The sequence below is a fragment of the Alligator sinensis genome, unplaced genomic scaffold (assembly GCF_000455745.1).
Source record: "Alligator sinensis unplaced genomic scaffold, ASM45574v1 scaffold737_1, whole genome shotgun sequence".
Lineage (NCBI taxonomy): Eukaryota > Metazoa > Chordata > Crocodylia > Alligatoridae > Alligator > Alligator sinensis.
Genome location: NW_005841930.1, coordinates 2152880 through 2172267, shown reverse-complemented (window position 1 = coordinate 2172267; position 19388 = coordinate 2152880). Strand labels below are relative to the sequence as shown.

The 19388-nt window shown below is 42.8% G+C and overlaps 1 protein-coding gene across 3 annotated transcripts in view; it reads left to right on the top strand.

Annotated features, from left to right (window-relative positions):
• Positions 1-7999, top strand: part of SLC16A10 (solute carrier family 16 member 10) — a 69698-nt gene extending 61699 nt beyond the window's left edge. For all 3 annotated transcript variants that reach the window (XM_006019477.3, XM_025198840.1, XM_025198841.1), the window contains one exon: positions 1050-7999. In XM_006019477.3, the coding sequence (XP_006019539.2) occupies positions 1050-1285 (236 nt within the window). In that variant the 3' untranslated portion in view covers positions 1286-7999. The remainder of the gene's footprint in view (positions 1-1049) is intronic.
• The last annotated feature ends 11389 nt before the right edge of the window (positions 8000-19388 follow it).

The window sequence follows — 19388 nt, the reverse complement described above, 5'->3', positions numbered from 1 at the left end:
CAAGACCTGGAATAGACTCCCTCCAGATGTGGTGCAGGCACCTACTCTGGACTCATTCAAGAAATGCTTGGATGCTTATCTTGCTGGGGTCCTTTGACCCTAGTGGACTTCCTACCCCTGGGGCAGGGGGCTGGACTTGATGATCTTTGAGGTCCCTTCCAGCCCTAACGTCTATGAAATCTATTAAATCTATGAGTGGTCCCTTGGCAGGCAGCAGACCTCCTGAGATGACAGATCAGGCTTCCAGATGGATACTTCCATCCTCTGCAGAAGAGAGTCACCAACCAGCCGCCAAGTTTCCACTTGGTATCAGTGATCTTAATCCTCCCAGCCTGTGGGGCGTGTGGTTTGGCCTTTTCTACAGTGGGATAGATTTCTTCTCCTCCAATGTCAGGGCTTTGTGCCTTTTATTCACCTGGATGGTTGGGGTTTCAGAAGAGGAGTGTTGTCTGTTGCCACAGATAACGAGCTGCCATTTCCATCTTGCTGGTTATCTAAGGCATCATGATCCTGGAGGTCTGTTTGCACATCTTGTCAATTAAGTCTTCAGAGCCGTTTGAAATAATGTATCTAGTTCTGGTGTCAATACTTTAAAGAAGATACTGAAGAGAATTTGGAAAAGTGATACAAGTAATATGTCATCTGAAAAGTGGGCTATTTTGAAGGCTATAAAGAGATGCTATTTATTTAGCATATTATATAAGATGTAAAGTCTACTGTTTCCTTAAGAGTGAGAAGATAAATGATGAATTTAGCAGACAAAGGATGGAAGTGAAATCTTCAAAATTCAAACGGGAAATAAAGTACAAGTTTGTAATAGTGAAGGTAATCACAGTTAGCAGACATTTCCAAGGTATGGTGAATCCTTTATCACTGGAGTCCTCAAGATATCCTTTTAAAAGGGTATGATCCAGTTCAACCACAAATTTAACTGAGCTAGACAGAAGAATCATGAAGTAAAATTATATATAGTCCTGTGTTATGCAGGGAGTCAAGCTAAAACATCAGTTACTAAATTATGTATTGGTGATAATTTTCTTTCTTCCCAGGTTTACTGCGTGACTACCTAGGTACCTATGATGTAGCGTTCTACCTGGCTGGAGTTCCCCCCATTATTGGTGGCGCCATATTATGCTTCATTCCATGGGTACATGAAAAGAAAAAGCTAAAAGAAAAAGCAAAAACTGTTGATGGAGCAACAACTGAGAAAATGCTGGAAAATGACAGCACTTTGGTATCAGGCACAACAGAAAAGCCCAGCAAGGAAATAGACTCTGTTATTTGATGCATTGTATCTTCTTACCAGGCTGAAGTTGTTTTTAAAGGAGCTAGATCATTTTTCTGACTTTAAGCAGAAAATCTATTATTATTTTTTAAAATTGGACATAGTGCTCCAGCACAGAATAGCTTTCTGGATGAGACCTTGAGTCTGGTTTCAAGCCATGTTATCAAGGCATTTGAAGTTTTTTATAGCATCAGTGTGCATCTGCCAGGGATCCTGTGTGTGAACAGATTATTTTTTTAATTCATCAGGACGTATTTCTGGAAGTGTGAAAGCTGTTTTTGATTCATTGACCCTTCCAGGATAGCTTTGGGAATTTTACAGTCCGTCCAATAAAGGAAAATTCTTATATGGCTTATAAGAGGGCTGTTAGTAGCTCTTAGACTAAGTCCCCTCCCCCCACTTTTTCATTGTGTTTTAAATACTTTTAAAATCCTATAGTAATAAGCAGGAATATCTAGTGTTGTCATTTTCTATTCTTTCTTGAAATTATCTTGCTTTTGGAAGCTAAATTATTCTCCTATTTCATTTTTTCTTAATACTTCTGTTCTATTTGCTTAAACTCATCCTAGACCACTTTTTGCATTGGTTCACCTTTTTTTATAATCTGATCAGTAGACATTTTAGGATTATATCTGATTTGTACATGTATTGAGCATACACAAGTGAATAAATTCAGCATTAAAGCAGCTGAAATATTGGTATCGTTAGTACCCAGGTACTACAATTTATTAAGTCCTTCTTTTACAGTGCTGGAGTAGCTGGTAGTTTTAAAAATCTAGTTAACTGCAGTGCTTGGGCGCAGAGCTGTGAATTAGATTAAATTTTAAATTTGTTTCTTTTTTTAGGGTTTCACTAGAAAATAATTAAAGACAGCTTTAAAGGATACATTTTAAGTGTGCAATAAGATTCAATTGTTCATACAGATAAATGGAAATATACATGAAATATATATAAGAGCTATTTTAGCTGCATTAGACAATTTAAAAAGATTTTGCACTGTTATGCTAATTAATTATAGACCTTTAAATTTTTATTCAATTGCATGTAGGATACAACTTCCTGTTTTCAAGAAATGCAAAAAATTGTCTTTGCAGGCACAGTTACTCACTTAACATACTGGTTCACATCCCTTATTACTTGCACAGTCCTAAATTGGGTGTCAAACCCATATTTTTGAACACCTTTCTCTGAACGTTACTGAAGCTAATGTTTTGTCTGAAATAAGAAGATCTTAAGAGTGTGTCTGAATTTATCAGGATTACACTTGAACTGTGCTGCTTACGCAACGGAACGCTTACATAGATACTTATTTTACTAGGGCCACGTAATGCTACTTATGTAACAGCAAAGAAAATAATTATCTGAAAACTAAAAGCACATTCAAATACGATTTCTCACTTAGTTGTCAGCATCATTTGGATGTGTAATTCCTATTTAGGAGCACACCTTTTAAAAATGTAATCTTTACTGCCATTTCACTATTTTTAATTTAATTTCTTCATTCTTACCAAAGATTGCGAATTGCTCATACAACTTTATATTACTGTGAAGTGAAACATGTTATATTAGCAATATTTAGCTTAAAAGATATATTTTTTTAAACCCCATTAAGTAATTAGATAAGTATCTTAATTATTATGGGTCAGATTCTGTCATCCTACTTACATTGCTTAGTTCATATTAAAAATGAACAAGGCTCATCAGAGTCTAACTGAAACTGGAAATGGTAAAGTGACAATTCTCCTTTTTAAGAGAGACCATTAGAAATGGCTGGGAAGTCTGGGAGCACAGATTCCCTTGACATGTAGTGGGATCAGTGCTCCTTAATCGCTTATGCTTTTGAAAATCTAATTTCTAAAAAGCAAGTAATGTTATTAGTTAAAATCCTCAAGAGATGATGCTTTCATTACAGAAATTACATTAGCAACCACATTATTTGTGCTCTTGATTCTTCTTCCAGGTGATATTATTCAGTGTTGGGTATTTCATTGGCAATGAAAATACACAGTGAAATTTATGATAAAATCCTCTTACTCATTTTGGCTACTTTGGGTATGAAAATTAATATTTATCATACTGTTTATTATTTTAAAGGATTTTTTGTGGTAAATTAAGGAAGGCCATTTAGCACTTGCTGTGCTCTGAACTCATGAGAGGCATCAGGTCCTGCTTGCCTGTCTACTTGGCACAATATTATAATAATATCTTTATAAATAATCTGAAAGAAAATAAAAGCCATTGCTGATAAACTTTGCAGATGACACAAAAATGGAGTGGCAACCATGTGGTACACTGGCCTTGTATGAGAAATGTGTTAATACAGCCAAATACGAGGCAGGCATTTTAAGAAGAAAAAATGTAGCTCATATTTATAGGACAGAGTCTGTATTTTTTTTAATATCTTGAAGTGGGATGTGTTGTGAGGTGCATAATCAAAAGAGTTAACACAATCTTGAAATGTATGAGGAATGAACTGCAAAATACAAGTCAGAACATGGCATTGATTAGTGTGATTAGCAGTTGAATGCTATGTCCAGGCCAGGTCTCAACATTTGAAAAAGGATGTTAAAAATTAAATGCTGAAGTAAAACTTCAGAAAAAGCAAGAAGGATGACTTGAGGTTTGGGAAAAGTGTCTTATAGTGAAAGACTTTAAAAAAAATATCTAAAACTAATTAAGACAAGATACTGATGTAGGGAGATTTTCAGTAAGAGACATTTCTTCAGTCTAGCAGACAAAGGCATAACAAGGTCCCATGTTTGGAGTTATACAAATTCAGAATAAAAATAAGATGCAGAGGTTAACTGCGAAGAACAGCTTACTCAGAAATGGCAATTTCTTTGTTACCCAGTCTTGAATTGAGATGGGTTGTCTGTCTTTCTTAAAAAATAAATAATTATCCAGTTCTGTCAGAAGTAATGCTGGCTGAAACTATCTTGTGTTTAGTTACAGACTAAATGATTATAATGGTCTTTTCTAGTCTTAAGATCTATTTAAATAATTTACGTTTCATATCAAGATTTATGTCTTCATCCCAAAGTTTCAGTGTGGTGTTGATGCATCACAAATAATGCCATGTACAAAGTATCTGCTTGCTAGTTAAGGTGCAGATGCAAATGTCTTGTTTCTTCTAAAAGATTTTTTAAATTTTAAAATATTTCATCCACTTTATGAGGGAATAGATATAATATTAAGGCTTTTCCTCATCAAAATTAAGCAGTTTTTGAGAGGCTAGAAAATGAAAGCATCTGAAAAAGTAATTCACTTCAATTTGGCAGAAGTCACATTTCTGCATTGGGAAATGGTAGCTTCCATAGACAAGTAATCCAGCTCTGCTTCTCATGGCTGCTCCAACCTTACCTCCACGTTTCTACCTCCCCATCCGCCTCCCAGTTCCCATCAATATTTTCAGGAAAGGTCCTAGGAGCAGTTTGGAGAGAGGGATTAGTTTAGAAGGTGGAATGCCAGTTTCCTACTGTGTGAACAGTATCAGCTCAAATGCTCTGCCCTTCTGTGTAGTACACTGAATCTTGAAAGGCTCAGTCCGAGCAAGCTGGATGCAAACATTTCACATGGCTTATTGACATTTTCTTTTTAGGTTCTTAAGTGGTCCTTGTCTCTGTGATATCTGAATAATATATCCTGCATTGCTAAGGGATATGAAAATACTTGCAGCCGTGTTATACATCTGTGTATACAAGAATACATAAGTATAATAAATTGAAACCAGGGCTGACTGTTAAACTCATGCTAGTTATGCATTGCAGGTAGGACTCTAGCAGAATCCTGAGTCCGTTGACACTATTTGGCTCTGTATGTTGTAGCCATATAAACTTATGTAGAGCAGACTGGCAGTCTGTTCTACCAAGAGTCCTTTTGAGTCTGGTCTACACTGACCAGACAGAAATTTGCTTAATATACTTGAGGTCACTATCTGAATAGCTCCCTAAAGTGTTCAGTGCAGTCAAAGACAGCTTAGATAGTCATGGATTCACTTGTGTGATCCACTTTTTGAAGACGTGTGTGGTACGGTGACAATGGCAATCTTCTCTTTTTCTGTCTTTTGATCACTGGAGCACAAGATCCGGTCATACACATCAGTAATGCCCATCTTAAATTCTTGATCTCAGATAGCTGGTGATCTCAGTGCTGGGCTGTTAATTTTGGCTTACAGAAATCACCCTGAACACTAGGCACTCATGGCTAGATCCAAAAAGGGATACAGGTAGAAATGAGGCATCAGACTCCAACAATGCAATCCTGAAAACCCCCTACTGAGCTACCATCTAACCCTGAAGGCATTACAGAGGAGCAACACTTTGTGACTTTAAAGTTTCTTACCTGCCTGAATGTTCATCTTTTACACTTGTACAGAAGAGCCCCAATTGGACAAAGCTGGGCAGTTCGGCTGCAAGCTGAACCTTAATTGTATCCCAAAACTTAGACATTACTATGACTAAAAGACCTGAGGAGGTATTTCATGCATTTGAATGTTTGTCTAACTTCACCCCAACTACATAGGTGGTCAAATAAAAGATATCACCCTAAGAAATCCTTGCCTTGCAAAAGGATTTTAGCTAATAGCTCTTTCCTGTAAAATACAGTGCTGGAAGTAAGGATTAAAACCCAGATCCACACACACCCACACCCAGCCCCTTAAACAGATACACACACACACACACACACACACACACACACGCACCTTAAACACTAAACTAGTCATGCTCCTTCTGGCCCCAGGCATCTTGAATTCCTTGTGACAATTTCAGCAGCAGAGAAGCAAGTGCACCTATCCCTCAGGAACAGCCGAGTCTTGATTTCAGCACTCCCCTGAGGAGGGAATTGAACCTGGATTCCCTGCAAGTGCTCTAATAATAAGAATGATAAAAATGACAGTAGCAGCCCTTACACAATCTAGAGGGCAGCATCTTCTTAAAAGAAAGGAGCACTCAAGTTTATTGAAAGAAATGGCCCTGGTGTTTACTTTCAGAAGGGCTGTAGGTCTTGAGGAGATTATGGAACCCTGACTTAGGTGTCTGGGAACAGGGTTTAAGATCGATCCCTACCTATGGTCTTTTCTTTTTAGATAGCGCTAGGCATTTGAGTACTGTGTGTGCTGACATGAGGGAGCTGCCTGATCAGCATGCTGGCCCCACTCTTGGTGCCTGTGCTCTATACGTGATGAGTCCAGGTGCCATGTGCTAGGGTCTGGATTCCATCATAGGGACCAGGCACTCAAATATTGGGGTTGATAGCTAGAAATTAGGTGCTGCAGTGTTCTCTATTGGAACTGGCCTTCCAGTACTACAGAGGTAGGCATGATTTAAGAACCCAAATAGAACATATTTTCACTAAGGTTTAAGTAAGTTCTGTCTCTGGTTCCACAATCAGGTATAGCCTCTGTGGCAGAACTGTGAAAGAAAATTTAAAAACAATATTTAAAAAAAAAAAGGAATTATTGTCCTTGGCCTTTAATTTTGACAAGTGTTACACCATTCAATTCTAGAGAGAGTTGTAAAGTCAGGGCAACATTTTCAATACATGCTTTATTCTTTTTATATGTGAAAGGTGTCACCATTTTTAAGAATTTCGGAAATGTGGATATTAAGTTTAGGCCTTCTATATTTTATACTAAAATGTGTGCTAATATAGATGACACTGACAAGTGTTTGGGTGTCTTTATAGACACTGTATTTTATATGTTCATTTTGATGCTAATTAATGTTCACATTGCTAGCCTTAACTCCATGCTTTCTAAATCTGCTTGTTTTAGAAGCATAAAGAATGAATGTCTAATGTTATTCATGGTGCTAAAATAATTGTAATCCATCTCTAATTACTCAAAATAAACAAGCATAGTTCAAAAGTGGTTGTTTGCTATTGTGAATGTTATATTGTGGAGCTTGGTGTCCTTAAAACCTCCTTTTGTTCTTTAAGTCACTTTCTGCTCTGTGGTGGTGTTGCTGTTCTGTCTTGTGTCCTCTTAATGTAAAAAGCAAAACAACCCACACTGCTTTTACTTACCTATTTACAATTGTATTTTTGTTGCATATGCTCCATTTAACTCACACTGACACTTAATTTAAATATATGGGGCAAATTGACTTGTTCTTTCACAGCATCTGATGAAGTAAGCTTCAGCTCATAGAAACTTGTGACAGACAGACAGATTAACCAAAGTAAGTGTGTAAGGTGCAAATCTACTCTGCCTTCTGCTTATTCTAATTATGCCAGATAAACATTTTAAAATTATTTAAGTGATTTAGGAACTGAAGCTTTTGACTTTTAATGCTACTTAGGGACTTTAGAATTAATATTTTCCCTTCTAGGATTGAGTAGAAATGTTAATGGATAGAAATGAATTGCTAGACTACTGTCCCATGGCATGAAAAATACCCCTTCCTGTATGCAAATACAGTACAGCAGAGAACTATAAATTCCATGTACAAGAATTTGCCCTGGAGTCCTCTTGTATCCCCAGTCCTTGTCACAGCTGTGATAATTTCAAACAATGTTTAACTTTCATGGTTAGGAAGAGGACATTAACAATATGAAGCAAGTGTAAAAACCAAGTAGTGTTCTCTTCATGAGCCTCTAGATCGGGGCGGGCAATTATTTCGGCTTGAGGGCTACTTTACCAGTTTTGGTGAGCTGTTGAAGGCCACATGGGTAGCCCATTCCTTGACAGTTGTCCCGCCCCCTGGTTGCCATCTTGGGACCGGAAGTCCTACCCCCTAACCCCTGATCTTTGCCACTGGAAGTTCTTCTCCTTCCCCCCGAAGGACTCCTTTTGGGAGGGGGAGGTTTAGAACCAGAAAAAAAAAATCATACACTACAAGTCAAACACCTACTATAACATTTTCATTTTATTGTAAACAATACTTTTTCATGATTTGTGTTTGTGTAGTGTATATAGAGGTGATTGCATAATACCTAAAAAAATAAAGTCTTAGTCTTGCATATTGTGTAGCGGATGTGGGGGTAGGAGCGTGTGTGTGGTGTATGTATGTATGGTGGGGGGGGTTGTGAGGTGTGGCTGTGTGTGTGGGGGGCATTTGTGGGGTGTAAGGGAGGGTGGGGGAGTGTGGGGTCCTCCCTCTACACTCCCCCCATGGTGTGTAGCCCCTGCCGGCAGTAACACCAGCAGCAGGCGGGGGCGCTCATGCCTTATGCAGGTGCTGGTGCCCAGCAGCGCATGGCTCCGGCCAGTGCTGCACATTGTAGCAAGGAGCGCAGCCTGCCCAGCATACCTCTTACAGCATTGCTCCACGCCATGCATGTGCAATTCCTGCACTCACGTGTCACTGGAGGGAAGCCCCGTGCACTGGAACTGGCTGCCTTCCCTGCCCCCTGCCGTGCAGGTCCCAGGACTCTCCTCCGCTTCCAAAGGACTTTGCAACAGGACAAGGTGCCTGGAGAGGAAGATTACATACTACATGTTTGCTTGTGCATTGTTGCTTTTCAATAGGGCTGTGCAAAGCTTTGGCCTCCAATTTGATTTGGTGGAGATTTGGCCCGATTCGGTGGCCAAATCTCCGAATCAAATCAGGAGACCCATTAATCTCTCCAAATTGAATCGGAACCCTCCGAATCAATTTGGAGAGATTTGGAAAGATTTGGCGATTCGGACATAGACACAGCTTTAAATGTTTTTTCTACATACCTCGAGGTAGCAGGCGGCTCGTGAATGCTGTGTTGCTGGGGCAGATGAAGTGTCCCACAGAAGCACAGGGGGCTCCCCAGCATGCTCGGCAGCAGACCCAGAAGTGGACCAGAAGCACTTCAGGTCCACTTCCGGGTCTGCCAGAAAGCATGCAGGGGGGCCCTGCTGGCTCAGTGACTAGTGCCTCCTGGGTCTGGAGGGGCACCTGGGGTCCCCCATGTGGCCGATTGTTGAGCCAGGAGAGCACGGGAGGGGCCTCCTGCGTGCTCCCTGGCAGACCAGGAAGTGGACTGGAACTACTTCCGGTCCACTTCCAGGTTTGCCACCGAACATGCGGGGGGCCCCCCTGCACTCTTGTGGGACGCTCCATCTGCCCTAGCATCGCACCATTCATGAGCCATGCTGGTACCTTGAAGTATGTAGAAAAAGCATTTAAAGCTGTGTCTGTGTCCGAATCGCTGATTCAGCATTGAATCTTCAGATTTGGATTTGGCTGAATCAAATCCGGAACTGTGATTCGAATCAACTAATTGAATTACAGTCCCCCATTCAGGCCGAATCCAAATCCAAATTGAATAGGGCCCGTTTCGCACACACCTACTTTTCAAGGACAGCTTCAAATATTCCCCCATACCAAAGAGCATTTCTTTCCTGCACTGCACTAGTAGTTCCATTTTTTTCAATCCACTTGTATGCATAGTAAATCTCCAGAACAGCCCTTGTTAATTTGACACTAGAAACTAATTACATAAAAGCAGCACAGCAGGTATTAAACTATTTTTTAGCCAAAGATCTGTTGTCCTTAAAGAATGTGAATAGAACTTTTTTTTTAATCTTGGAAGTTATACAGCATCTTTCTTGTTCACCTCAAATGCTTGTTTATTAAACTTTTACAATATTTTGTTTTCAATATGGCTGTGGGCAGCACAATAATTTTGTGTGGCATTGTTAGATGGTGATTGCTAAATTTAAAATGCAGAAGAAAGTTTTTTCTTATTTCCAAAATGTGGAAATATTGTACTGTTAGGCAGTTAATACATGTCTAGTTTAAAATGCATATTGATTTTAATTAAATCATTTGTACATAAAATCAATTTTGTTTGAAGGATTCATTATCACATCACTATCACTTCCTATAAACTTTCAGAAATATGGGGCAGGAGTCTAATTGTCTGAACTGCACTGGTTAGGTAATACTTTCTAAATAGCTACATGCAAACTGACTGTGAATGGCCTAGGTGACATTTTTAGATGCTTAATGGCTGTAGCTGCATATGCTTGTTCTTCACGTCATCTTGAGCTAGGATGCACCTGCTGGGACCTTGAGCGGGTGCAGGATTGTGTTGCAAGTCTGGGACTGTGAACTAGCTGTGTTGCAGAGCTACAGCACAGACTTCTGTACCAAGTAACTCCAGGGTTTCAAAAATAACTAGCTCCCTGGGAGTTCTCACCCTGATAGCAGCATAATAGAGTTTTAAAAATAGCAAATACTCTGAAAGCCAGCTTCTGCAACCCCTCTGCATGCTGAGTAGTGTTACTCCACAAGAGGTCTCATAAATAATAATAAAGTTGGCAAAGCTGGCCTGTGAATCAGTAGCTAGCCCTTTGACAGGGTAGTTCAAATAAAATCCTGTTTCAAGTATAAGGAGTGGGGGGAAAAAACATTAGATACATTTTTTGAAGTGCTGTCACCCCTTAATGACACATCAGAAGTTAACTAGCATGGTGACTGAGTAATTCTGGCCCTACAAAGGGTTACAAGAATCTTTTTTTTTTTAACAGCCTGCCAACCAGTGTTGGCCTACGCGCTTGAAAAATGTGGGAGAGTAAACTCTTCAGGCGGTGGCTATCATAATGTTTTGTTTGGAAAGGATAATGCCAGTAAAGAAATCCATTGTTATACTGCCAGGGCCACTGGGAAAGGAATTTGATCCATGTATGAAAGGAAGGCTTTTTTTCCTCTTCCCTTCAGTGTGTGTTAACTGCATGTCTAGGACCCTGGATGTTCATTCAAGGTCTTTTGACAGATAACCTGCTCATATCCTTCCTACTCGAACATGGGGAAACACTCAGTTCTAGCACAGATTTAAAACTTTATTAGAAAATGTTAAAAGTCATGGTTTCTTACATGGATTTGTAGAGTTTTGGGATAATATAGGGCCCCATGCATGGTAGCTTCATGGGTATGTAGATGGTGTCAATGCAATTTAAGACACGCAGTCAGTCTTGCTGCCTACATTAGCCCAGGATACAGAGGTTAAGAAGTTCCAGTGCCTAATCGATACAGTTGTAATGTAGTAAGACCTTCTTAGGCAATGGTTTTAGCATGTGGTGTGCAATGGCTGGGGTGGGGAATAGTCAAAGGGATTAAAGGCATGTCAGTTAATAGTGTGTGCGGGAGGGGTTCAGTCCGACTTCAGTCTTGCTTCTGACTGGTGATCTTGGGCAGCTGTCTTCATATTAGCAATGACCTGTGATGTACTTGATGTAGATGAGGTGCCACATGGTATCCAGTACCATCCAATGGTAAGGGACTTTTGTTTCATGCAGTGGTCGGGTACACTCTGCAGGCTCACAAGATGCTCTTGTTACTTGGCTCCAAGAACCCCAGCGCCCAGCACCTGCACTGCTGCATTGTTCCCTTTCTCCCCCAGGCTATCAACTGCTGCCCTGGCTTCACTGAAAGCCTGGGCATAGGCATATGCATTACTAGGGGTGTACTTAAATCGTGGTTTCACAGATTGCGTGGAAACCACAACATCCGGGATTGTCTGCAAAATCAACAAAAACAGATAAACCGCTAGCTCCCCAGTGGGAACTAGCAGTCTTTGCTGTGTTGCCACCCAGCCTTGCAGCTTGCCCAGGAGGGGAAGGCACCAGGAGGAAAAGGCATGGAGGGCAGCAGAAAAAAATGGCTGTCACCCCCTTGTCCCTCCTCCCTCCCCCTCCAAAGTCTCTTCACCAATCAGCGTTGAGGGACAGAGCTCCATGAAGGGCAGCCAGCCATGAAGACGGTGGCTGCCCCCTCATCCCTCCTTCCCACTGGGGCCTCTCCACCAATCAGTGCCGAGGGGCTGGGTTGCCAGAGCACATTTGCGAAATGTCTGCGGAATTTACTCATGCTGCGTCCAACCTATGAAAAGTGGTAAGTCTAACTACAATTTAAGCAGACCCCTATGCATTACATATGCATCAGCAGGGACGCTAGAGGCATGGGGCTAGAAGGAGAGCAAGTAAAAAAGGAGCACAGAGGGACCCTGCCCTCACCTGTTTGGGGGGGGAGGGGGTCCATTTTCTGTTTGCCCAGGGCCCCAGTAAATCTTAATCCACCACTGGGCTGTACTAGCTGTTTGCCAAATCCCTTGATTTCAGTATCAAAAGCAATGCTTAAGCAGATCTGTGATGCCTGCTGATAAGTGGGAGTACCGCTTGCACTCAGCTGTTTGTACCTTATTAAACCTGGTTACAGTTTGAACATGCCTTGCTTCAAAGAGAGGCCTTGAAATTGATGTGACCTAGTCAGTTGCAGGGTTGCTAAAAGCACAGCACTGAGGGCAATTAAGAGGAACTAGAAGGATTAACCGCTCACCCCACATCCCAGACAATTTTCAGCCAACCAGACGAATTGACTATGTGGCTTAAGCTGTCAAATGAAACATGATCAGAAACTAAAACTAGAAGTAGTTGTTAAAGCATGTGACCAATTGCATGGAAAGTTCAGGCTTAGCATGAACTAAGATAAAATAACATAAACAGAGGAAATAAATCATTTCAATGTCAGGCAAAATATTTTTTTTAAACCGGATTGTTTTATCTGCTTGCCTAAGAAAAGAAACTAGCATAACCTTGCAGCTCAGTCCTTAAACATTAATCACTGCAGGAAAGAACTGATAAGCAACACCTTTCTTTACTGTAAGCAGCGTGTTATGAGTAGTTGACAGGCAAGAAGTGTAAAGTATTCCTAATTAGACTACCTATCCGTCTGGCTTGGGATGGAAGTCCAGAAATAAAAACTGCTTCTTCCAGTAAACCAGTCACTTACTGCATTCTGGCTGAGATTAAAAGCCACATCTTATGTTTATGAAAGAACAGGCCAGTGAGGACTGTGTCCATGCTCTGTACTTACTGCAGTGAATGTGTTTACAGTATTTGAACAACATGGCAAAAAAGTGGCAAATAAGCAAATTACTGATTTTTTTTTTTTTCATTTTTGTAACTAAGCCTTTCTGCATCAGGTCAGACTATTGGTTCATCTAGCTTTATCCTGTCCCAAAAGAGGACAATATGAGCTGCTTCAGTGGATGGCTATAAGAGCACCGTGTGGATGTAGATCGTGCAGCATTGCACCATAAATGAAAATGTTCTGCTTGACTGGAGGACATGATCAACTTAAGGCCTGAATAATGGAGACTGACTGCCTGGCAGTAAAGCTACATGAAGATCCCTGTGAGTAGTACACTGGCACATGGCACAATCCCTTCTATGAAAACTGTGCCAGTTTGTTATGGTGAGTGCAGCTGGAGATCTGCCAAAAGGATAATGAAAAACCACAGGTTGTGAAGACTGTTTCTCATTATAACAGGCTTCTTCAGACACCACTCATCTTTTACATAGCTACCTGAATCATGCCAGTGTCCCATCCCATTCCTACAATGTGGACTATACCACACACCAACCACTCTCTCCCTCTCTCTCTCTTCCACTGCCCCCCCCCCCCATTGACTTGAACAAGAAATTCTTAAAAAATCCTCAGCTATAATCTGTAACAATGTGCTACTGACTGTTACTCACACCTACTCTTGATGATGAGAATCTGTGCATATACAGTCATATTTGGGGGGTACATGGTTCACTATGACAACATTTTTGTTTTCTCAAGATTGCTATTTTTATAAAAGAAATCACAGAAGAAAATGTGCTCAGAATGTGACAGCCCTGAAGTCCAACACTCGCAAATTAGGAAGCACCACACTTAAAGCTGTCCATGTAAACTTAATTTGTCCTCCTTCTGCGCAGGCATTGTGATAAAGGCTTTAATGACCATATTTACCCAAATCCAAGACAAGCCCCAAATAATTAGATTATATGTGGAAAATTATAAATGTGTTAGAATCTGTTAGATAGAATGTAATCAGTGGAAGGTCATCTCAACTTTGTCCCACCCCCCAAGCACTGCGGCAGGGACAGCAGCAGTGGGCGATGAGGGCCTGCCTCCACTGCCTGACCCCCACCCTATACCCTGCCCTTGCTCCCTGTGCCTGCACCTGCCCCTCATGCTTGTGCTCTGCCCCTCCAGAGCACTCAGTAATGACAGGACCCCAGCTCAGCCCCAGCTAGGGAGAAGCAGCAACAGCCCCTGGCTAGGCAGGGTTGGGGTTGAAGGGTTCAGAGCCAGAGCAGAAGGTAAAGAGGGGAGGGAACAGCTGGGGTAGGGGAGCAAGGAGTGGTGCGGGGTGGAGGAAAGGCACAGGCATGGGAGGCCAAGGGGTGGGGGCAGGCTGCAGGTTCTTAGCCTCTGACCCAGTCTCACCAGTGTTCCCCCAACCACATGATCCCACCCACCAAATAAGCACTTCAGCCTGGGTCAGGAGGCAGCTCAGCTCTGGCTTCAGCCTGAGGCCAAAGCTGGAGCTGAGCCACCACCTGCCCTGGGCTGGTACTTGAATCCAAGACAAGGCTTTTCCCCCGCTATGCTAACTGGGGGGGAGAGGGGGACTTGTGTTAGATTCCGGTAAATAGGGTACATGATCAGCTACTGTGAGTTCTACGGTACCTCTCTATTTTGTGCAATGCATGCGCTTGGCTACTAAATGAGCTGGAAGCTGCAAGATGACGAGGCCTGGATTACGCTGGAATTTACAACCACAGCATATCACATAACTCGTCCACTTCATCCTCACCCCCCAAGAATTTAACTTTCAACAGCCGCCATTTCCTCTAAACCATGGAAACAGCACTGGGCATCAGGATGACCTCCCCAATATGCCAGCCTCTTTTGGAAAGCTGCACTAAACCTAACTTACATACATGCCATTTTCATCACCTGGACTCACTCCTTACTTTCTACCACAGCTTCTACCACTTCTACCCTTCTAGCTAATTTTGCCTGTGATACTCCTACATGAACATCAACTTCCTAGATACCATGATCCACATCCAAAATGGCACCCTACAGTCTTTATATACAAAAAGCCCACAGAGCATCACACAAACCCAACAATCACACCAAAAAAACCTGTTCTTTATAGCCAGGCCCTCAGATATCACATCTGCTCAAGGAGAAGGCATGTGACACCTACCTCACCAGTCTGAAAACTGTCTTTACCCAGCAAGGACACTCCAGCAGAGAGACAGACTATATCTCTAAATAAGCCACATGCATATCCTACAATAACTTGGTACAGGGCTGCCCAACTGGCCACTTTCAAATAGCTAAACTGCAGCCCACAGGGCTTGTCTGTAGGAGTGTTGGAGCTGCTGTGATGACATGGCTCCAGAAGTCAAAGGGTGAACAGTGCTTGTGCTCACCCTTGCACTCCTCTTACTTGCTGCTGAGTTTGGGATCTTCAGTCTCTGCTGGCAACTCAAATTGATGCCAGGGAAAAAAGGGGCAGTGAGCAGTGGTGGCATTTTCCCTCTGTGTTCTGCAGCCATGCCAGCAGAGGCAGGTCATCCAGCTTGTGAAAATCCTCGTGGTCTGAATCCAGCTCATGGAGCCAGGTAAGTTGGACAGCCCTGGCCTCCTACAATGCAAAAAGAAAATCTTCACTGAGTGCACACCCCTTGTTGTCACACACCGTCCCCTGTAGGACCCTATAAGAAGGATCAACAAACAAGTATGACCTCTACTCTAAGAGGATCAGACATTGAAAGAAATAGTCTCAATCTCCCTCAAGCAACATCCAAATCTTGCTTAATTCATTATCAGAAGCAAACTCCCCACTGATCAACAAACCCCAAGTGGTATACAACTCTGCCTTCATAACAGATATAAAACCTGTCAGTTCATCTTCACAGTCACCACTTCTCACATTGAAACTATCAATGAACAAACACTTCTCACATTGAAACTATCAGAATCCTGAAAGGTTCCTACTCCTCCTACATCTGTCACAGTTATCTGATAGGATAGGCTACTATATGTCTAGCACAAACCGTGGTACATTGCATGCAATGCACTAACTGCCATCACAGAAACTATGATGATGATGATGATGACAATCATCCTTTTTATAGGTTCCAGTGTAGGATGGTGTGTGAAACTAAACAGCCACTATACTCCAGGACAGAGTCACCCAATTAACTGTGGCAGGGCAAATGTCACAGAACAAGCACTCCTTTTCTGACCTTGCAGTCTTAGGAACAGCTGAGAAGTTGAGAACTTTTGTATGATTAGGGATCTCTGTCTGCTCCCACCTCTGGTCCTTTCTGGAAGGATTCAGTCATGCTAAAGTTGAATGACTTGGAGAGGGTTACTCTTCTCCCCCGCCCTGCCATTTTATTTGAATTGGCTTGAAGGTGAGAAATAGAGCACACGCTGGGGCATGCATCTTGGCAGCTTCCACAAGCAAAGCTTGCCACACGCAGTCCAGGAAATAAAAATCTGGTTGTTAAATTAGCCAAAAGGGAGTACAAAAGAGTCATTTGTCAAGTTATTATTTTGCACAATAATTAAAAAAAATTAAACTGCAACTGTTTTCTAATCCATCTTGCACAAAGTAATCATAGAAATACAGGACTGGGGGAGGGAGAAGCCATTGCGGGCAGTGTCTTGTGGTTGCTGGTGATCAGTTACACAAGGTTTTCACAAATCTTTACTTCAGCCTGCCCCCTCCCCAAACTAGTACAAGGCACAACACCAGGAAACTTTCTTTCATCGCCTCCTCCCTCCGCCACAGTTTGCAGGCACAGGAACAGAGTAGAGAGCTGGGCAGTGTGTGTCATGGAGTGCAAGGCATTCTGGGAATCATAGTGCTCTAGCCTGACAGAAGACTTTTACTCCATGTTCTTGTAGCTGAAGCCCATGCCTACAAGGGAAAAAAGATGCTGAATCTGGTGACAAAAAATAAGTCAGTTTTCCCCTCAGCAGCAGCAAATGCCACTGCTGCTCTAAAACACTACCATTCCCAGAATGCCTTGTGCTCTGTGACGCACACTGCCTGCACCAGCAGTTTCCTAGAGTGGGAAAGTGCTAACAGAGTGGTGCAAGGCAGCAGGAAGGTGCCACCCGGGGCATGTGCCCTGCTCAGTCCCTCCATATTATACTACTGATTAGGATCACGCTACCACAGAGGTGTTCAACCTCTGACCCGTGGGCCAAATCAGCCCGTGGAGCCTTGGAATCTGGCCTGTGGGGCTTCTGAAGGTCAGGAAATTTGTTGGCGGGGGAGCAGTGGCAGTTGATACCACCAGTCCTTCCCACTGCTAAAATCCCAAGCCCTGTGCGGTGTGTCAATGCAGGCTAAAACACTGCAACAGAACTGTTGTCAGAATCACTGAAAGTAAACTGTTGCCCAAAACTGCATTTGTTAGGTTAACCAGGGTATGCACATGGGAAGGTAGTTAGTACCTTTACTGTATTTACTTGAATTGAAGACAACCCTGATTATAAGATGACCCTCCCAATAATTAGTTTCTAGACACAGAAGAATTATAAATGTTATTGTTTTCCAGGTATACAGAATCTGCCTTCATGAGCGCCATTTGCCCGCCCATCAGCAGGCAGCATGTTTCTGTCTGACTGAGGCCTTGGTCTTTTCCTACGTTTTCTCTCCTTTCAGCTCTGGGTCAAAGACCACCCCGAGGATCTGTATTCCCTTGCTGGGGACAGAGACCCCCAGGGTAGAAAGGTCACTGAGATTGCCCAATGTCAGACTTGTGCTCTTGTTCACATTGAGCTTGGCCTCTGCTGCCACTCTGTATGCCTGGGCATGTTGTAGTACTCTTTCCACTGACCGCTTGTCCCTGCATAGGATGTTGAGGTAGTCCCCTCTCCTACTGATACTACAATGCATCCTGTAGTTGCAGCAGGGCTCCATGGATCTGCTGCCCCAGCACTGCACACAACTGAATCCTCGTGGATCACCACACTTATAATAGACTTAAGGTGCTTGGCCAAGACTTTGGCCATCAGTTTATAGTCAAAGTTCAGGAGCATTATGGGTCTCCAGTTCTTCAAGTCTTAACTTGCGCCCTTCTTACAAAGAAGGGTTAAGAAATCCTGATCCAACCCAGCCCCCAGGTAGTCTTCCTAAAGCTGCTCCCTTTACACCTCCAGCAGGTCTGGACCAACCTAGTCCAAGAAGATGACATAGAACTTCTTGGGCAGGCCGTTGGCCTCAGAAGTTTTACTATTCTTGAAGCTGTGGAGATCCTTGGTGATCTCCTCCAGCATCCACTTCTTCACCAGCTTCCAATGAGCCCCTGGAGGCAGTCCTGCATGGCCCCCAGGTCCTCTGGGCATGTGTAGAGCTCCCAGTAGAAGGTCATTGCCATCTCCAGCATCCCTTTGTTCAACTGACGCTCCACTCCTACTCCATCTACCAACGTGGCCAGGGCCTCTGTTTTGGGCTTCTTTAACCTATTAAATTAAGTAGATTACTCCTCCTCCACCTCCACTTAGTGGGCCTGGGCCAGGAAAATCTTCCTGGCCTGTTCCCTGTACTAAACACCAATCTGAGCTTTCACCTCCTCATGTCCCAACCCCAAGCCACCTGCTTGTGCAGGCTCTGCGACTTGTGATTTAGGTGCTCATGTTGTCTTCTCTGAATCTAGACTTGCCTCCTGCGAGCCTGCTGGAAGAAGTCTCTTGCACTCTCTTTTACATTGGCCCACCACTCCAGCTGGTTCCAGTACCCAGCTTGGAGGGGCTCCACCCTGCAGTGCACTGCCTGAACTCCCACTGGGTCTGTCATCTATGAAGCTCACGTTCAGTTTTCATATGTTTCTGCCTCTTTCAAGCTGACCCTTCATTTTTGCCTTCACAGTTAGGAGGCAGTGGTCTGAGAAGCAGACAGGCATGGATTCAGCTTTCACTACTGTACACCCCTTGGGGAGGAGGATGAAATCTGTGCATGACTTTGTCTGCACATGCGGTACACTCAGGTGAAGTTTTCCTGGGTCCTTGGGCTCCCTTGCCCACATCCACCAAGCTGTAGTCACAGACCAATTATTTCAGCAGCCTGGAGGATCTGTCCTGGCCCATCTTTTGGCCTCTGCTTATTCTGTCTCCCTTGTCAATGACAGAGGTGAAATCTGCCATTACTGCCAGCTGAATACTGGGCATTGCCACAGTCATGTTCTCTAGGAAGGCACACCCAGCTTTTTCTTTGTTGACTGAGGCATAAACATTTAGGTCAAATATCCCTCCTCCTGTTTTAAAGGTGGCTTGTAACAGCCTGCCTGAAATAAACTCCCTGTGCTGTAGAGGTCTCACTTTGT